The sequence below is a fragment of the Mus pahari genome, chromosome 17 (assembly GCF_900095145.1).
Source record: "Mus pahari chromosome 17, PAHARI_EIJ_v1.1, whole genome shotgun sequence".
NCBI lineage: Eukaryota > Metazoa > Chordata > Mammalia > Rodentia > Muridae > Mus > Mus pahari.
In genome coordinates, this window is record NC_034606.1 from 2,863,792 (window position 1) to 2,868,841 (window position 5,050).

At 42.1% G+C, this 5,050-nt stretch overlaps 1 protein-coding gene across 4 annotated transcripts in view; it reads left to right on the forward strand.

The window, feature by feature from the left end:
• Positions 1-5,050, forward strand: part of Vps13b (vacuolar protein sorting 13 homolog B) — a 529,582-nt gene that overhangs the window by 475,081 nt on the left and 49,451 nt on the right. For all 4 annotated transcript variants that reach the window (XM_021217240.2, XM_029548110.1, XM_029548111.1 and 1 more), the window contains exons 48-50: positions 76-246; positions 1,197-1,398; positions 2,837-3,025. In XM_021217240.2, the coding sequence (XP_021072899.1) occupies positions 76-246; positions 1,197-1,398; positions 2,837-3,025 (562 nt within the window). The remainder of the gene's footprint in view (positions 1-75; positions 247-1,196; positions 1,399-2,836; positions 3,026-5,050) is intronic.

Here is a 5,050-nt window from a genome sequence, read left to right on the forward strand (position 1 = left end):
ACAGTGTACTTATATATAATAAATAAATAAATCACTTTTAAAAATCTGTTAATGTTTTCTCTTTTCATTTCCTAGAGAAGAATATGACCCTTCCGATTGTGCTGTTCCCATATCAACAGCCCTCATTAAGCAAATAACCACTAAGATACAGCCTGGAGGTACAGTTAACGAGATGCTTGATGAGTTCTATGGGCCAGAAAAGTCCCAGGAGCCCACTTGGCCTTACAGTAAGAAAGATTCTGACAGGTGACATTCTTCATTAATTTTCTATATGTACTTCTAAACATTAAGAAGCCCCCCAGAGCTGTGTCTCTAGCTACATATGTAGCAGAGGATGGCCTAGTCAGCCATCAATGAGAGGAGAGACCCTTGGTCTTTCGAAGATCATATGCCCCAGTACAGGGGAATGCCAGGGCCAGGAAGCAGGAGTGGGTGGGTTGGGGAGTGGGGCGGGGGGAGGGTATAGGGGGCGTTGGGGATAGCATTTGAAATTTAAATGAAGAAAATATCTAATAAAAATATTTTAAAAAGAAAAAAGAAAAGAAAAATACCATTCACAAACTACTAGCTTGTTACTGAGACTTTATGTTGCTAACAAGATCCCCAGTACCACACCTTGCAGTAGGAAAGACTTTGTCTCACAGTTTCTGAGCTTTTAGTCTGTTATGGGAGGGAAGGCTTCACAGAGCAGAGCAGAGCAGCCCCTGCCATGGCAGCCAGAGTACAGAAGGAGAATGGTTTTGCTCCCAGCTTTCTCTGTCTTATTTTTATTTCCTCTCAGCCCGAACCTATTGGATGGTGCTGCTCACATTCAGAATTAATCCTCTCTTGAAACATCTTAATCAGTGTGCCCAGAGGAATCTCATATGTAGTTCTCAGTCTAGTCAACTTTATAGTTTGATTAACTACTACTCTAGGTGGCATAAATGCCATGGAGCAGAGCCTTTGAATGCGTCAGATTCTGATGCCATCTAGTTTGGTTTAGCTTTATGGATATTTTTACTCATAGAGTAAAGCATCATTACATGAAAAGCTTCTTTCTGCTGCTTGCAACACTGGGTGAGTCTGGTGTGCGGTGGTGTCCTGCACAGTGGCATCTTGTGGAGGCATTGTGTGTCTGGAATGCTCAAACATACTGCATAAATCCTGAACTCATCATAGTTCAGTGAGTCACTTGAATGTGTTCTTTGGACCAGGAATGAGCAGCTGAGTCAGTGGGATAGCCCAATGCGAGTCAAACTGTCCATCTGGAGACCATACGTTAGAACCCTGTTGATAGAACTGCTACCCTGGGCCCTGCTTATCAATCAGTCCAAGTGGGATCTCTGGCTGTTTGAAGGAGAGAAGATTGTTCTGCAAGTTCCTGCTGGCAAAATTATTATTCCTCCTAATTTTCAGGTAATATAGCTTAAAACTAGCATATTCTTTTCTCTCAATAACTAGATTATATTCTGAGGTTACACTTACATCTTAACAAGATGAATTCCTTATGGAATACTGACCTGGTAGGTGCATACATAAAGGGTATGGAATGTTCTTTGATATTGAAACATTTTTCAGATGTGTTTTTCCTCATCAGCAGTACTCTTCCTGGCTAAATCACCCCCACATCTGATGACACACACTCCTCACGTTCCCACTGTGCACAAGCTCCTGACAAGCATCGGAGCTGTGTTAAACACTAACCTGCCACCCCGCCCGCGCCTTTGTAACACACCGGGATGTGTATAATTGTGCATGTCACTTGTTAATTATAGCACCATAGAACCATTAGTGTCGAGGGTGGGAAATTCTGAATACAAACTAAAAATTCACAGAAAGACTTCGTAGTCTGCCACAGAGACTTTACAAAGCTAACCCATTTCAAAAAGCAATATAAATTTATAAGAAAATCTTCAAAAACTTTTTCCTAGTGGAGAACAATTTCAGAAGTTCCAGTTTATAAACATCTTTATTCAATTGTATTTTTCCTATTTCTTGAAGTAATCAGATGCAGTTACCTTATGGAATTGGAATGTTAGCCTGTATAGGCGTAATGTTGCATATTCTTCTGATGTCGAATGAGATGAAACCTTTCAGTTTTTAAGTCTTCGGAATTCATGGGGTAGTTACAGCTTGAGGTTGATTTTTCTCTCTTCCCCGAACTTGAATATCATTGTGAATCAAAAGGATATTGGAAACCAAAATAAAATGCACGTTGCCATTACCAAAATAAAAGTACAGGGGACTATTTAGTTACCTTAATATATCTATTGTAACCAGGGGCCCATCCCATAATCAGCCACCAAACGTTTGCACCAATCAGACACTATTGCACATGCCAACAAAATTTTGCTGAAAGGACTCTGATGTAGCTGTCTCCTGTGAGGCTATGCCAGTGCCTGGCAAACACAGAAGTGGATGCTCACAGTCATCTGTAGGATAGGACACAGGACCCCCAATGGAGGAGCTAGAGAAAGTACCCAAGGAGCTGAAGGGGGCTGCAACCCTATAGGTGGAACAACAATATGAACTAACCAGTACCCCCAGAGCTTGTGTCTCTAACTGCATATGTAGCAGAAGATGGCCTAGTCGGCCATCATTGGGAAGAGAGGCCCCTTGGTCTTGCAAACTTTATATGCCCCAATACAGAGAAATGCCAGGGCCAAGAAGTGGGAGTGGATGGGTAGGGGAGCAGGGCGGGGGGAGGGTATAGGGGACTTTTGGGATAGCACTTGACATGTAAATGAAGAAAATATCTAATAAAAAATTTAAAAATATATCTATTATATATATTTTTAAATCCTGGCAATATGGAATGGTTAAGAACAATACAATTGAAGCATTGTTTTTCCAGGAAGCTTTTCAAATTGGAATTTACTGGGCAAATACAAACACTGTGCACAAGACATTAGCAATTAAACTGGTACATAATTTGACATCTCCAAAGTGGAAAGATGGCGGGAATGGTGAGGTAGTGACACTGGATGAAGAAGCATTTGTTGATGCTGAAATCAGACTTGGAGCTTCCCCAGGACATCAGAAGGTAAGGTCAATGTGGATGTGGTGCAGGGGGGATTGTATGTGGGCTCTTAGAGTGCTTCAAGTATGTCTGCCTCCCTTTCTAAGTCCCTTTCTGGTATTACTCTAGTTGCTAACAGTGAAATACTTGTTTTCTTAACTTCCTAGACTTTTGTTTTACAGTGGATTTTTTTTTCTTTATTAGTGGTAAAACCTGGGTCACATAATTTATCCAGTAACGGCTCCATTTCAGAGCCGTCACCAGTCATTTGATTTATAGTATGGGGACTGGGCTTATTCTCAAATATTCACAAACTGTCTTTGACCTCCTCCTTCAGAACAGGAAGTAGGGTATCAAACACTATGAGCATTGAAGTCAAAGACTCTACAGGAATGCTTATCTTGCTGTATAGGGTATGCTGATCAAAGTGACAGGACTAATCTTACAAAATTAATATTACAAGAAGTAATCATATTCTTTAGAACATGATTGAGAGGTTTAGAAAGTGTGTTTTGATCATATTCACTCCCCCTTCTGTGCCCACCAAACTTTGTGTCCTTTAAAGAAAAATCAAGACCAATTTTTCCTGTCAAAATAGTATTTGATATGTGGTCTTCCACTGGATCCAGGATAGCTTATAGTGAGGTGTGTGGCCCCACTCTTAGAGAAAGAGCGCTCTCTCTCTCTCTCTCTCTCTCTCTCTCTCTCTCTCCCTCCCTCCCTCCCTCCCTCCCTCCCTCCCTTCCTCCCAGCAGCTATAACTTGTCAGTAGTTCTGCTGGTAGGGATAGGATTCCACATCCAACTTCAGTCTCCGCCCAGGCCTTTGGTCTGCCTGGATGTGCATAGATCTGTTGTGTGCTATTGCAGCTGCTGTGCATTCATGTGTGAGTGCAGCTGCCCTGCAGTGTTTTTATGACAGTTTCTTTGTTTCATCTACTGCCTCTGACACTTATACTCTAACCCCCTCTGAGCCTTGGGAAGTGATCAAATAAACATGCATTCCCTGCAGGGCTAAGCGTTATGCAGTCTTTCTGTACCTTGATCAGTTATGATCCTCTGTGTTAACCAACATCTACTGCAAATAGAAACTTCTCAAATGAGGGTTGGAAGATGCGTTAATCCAAAGAGGGGATACTGGAAGAGTTACAGTTAGCAGGGGTGGGCCTCTGCCATGCTTTTAGAGCTATGGATATCAAGAGCATCTTTGGTAAGATACAAATGGCATGTGCTTTTCAGCATAAACCTAAAACCTAGACAAGGCAATTAGCTGAGTAATACATAACTGTATGTATATCATATACTCAAATCAGTCTATGTTACTGTATAGCCTACAGCGGGGAGACTCAACATCATGCTAGCCATCCTCAGTGGGAGAACAGAAGGAACGCCTCACCAGGACAGGAGCATTCACAATGGCCTTTCTCTTTGAGGAGAAATTAGGTTTTTGTTGAGCATCTTTAAAAGAGCCTATGGAAAAAAAGTTAGGAACACTTAAGTCACTTTTTTTAAACTTATTTTATTAGATATTTTCTTCATTTACATTTCAAATGCTATCCTGAATGCCCCCTATACTCTCCCCCCACCCTACTTCCCTGCCCACCAACTCCCACTTCTTGGCCCTGGCGTTCCCCTGTATGGGGCATATAAAGTTTGCTAGACCAAGGGGCATCTCTTCCCAACAATGGCAGACTAGGCCATCTTCTGCTATATATGCAGCTAGAGACATGAGCTCTGTGGGTACTAATTAGTTCATATTGTTGTTTCACCTATAGTGTTGCAGACCCCTTCAGAATCCTTGGGTAATTTCTCTAGCTCCTCCATTGGGGTCTCTGTGTTCTATCCAATAGATGACTGTGGGCATCCACTTCTATATTTGCCAGGCATTGGCGTAGCCTCACAGAGATATCTATATCAGTGTCCTTTCAGCAAGATCTTGCTGGCATATACAATAGTGTCTGCGTTTAGTGGCTGATTATGGGATGGACCCCCGGGTGGGGCAGTCTCTGGATGGTCCATCCTTTCGTCTTAGCTCCAAACTTTGTCTCTG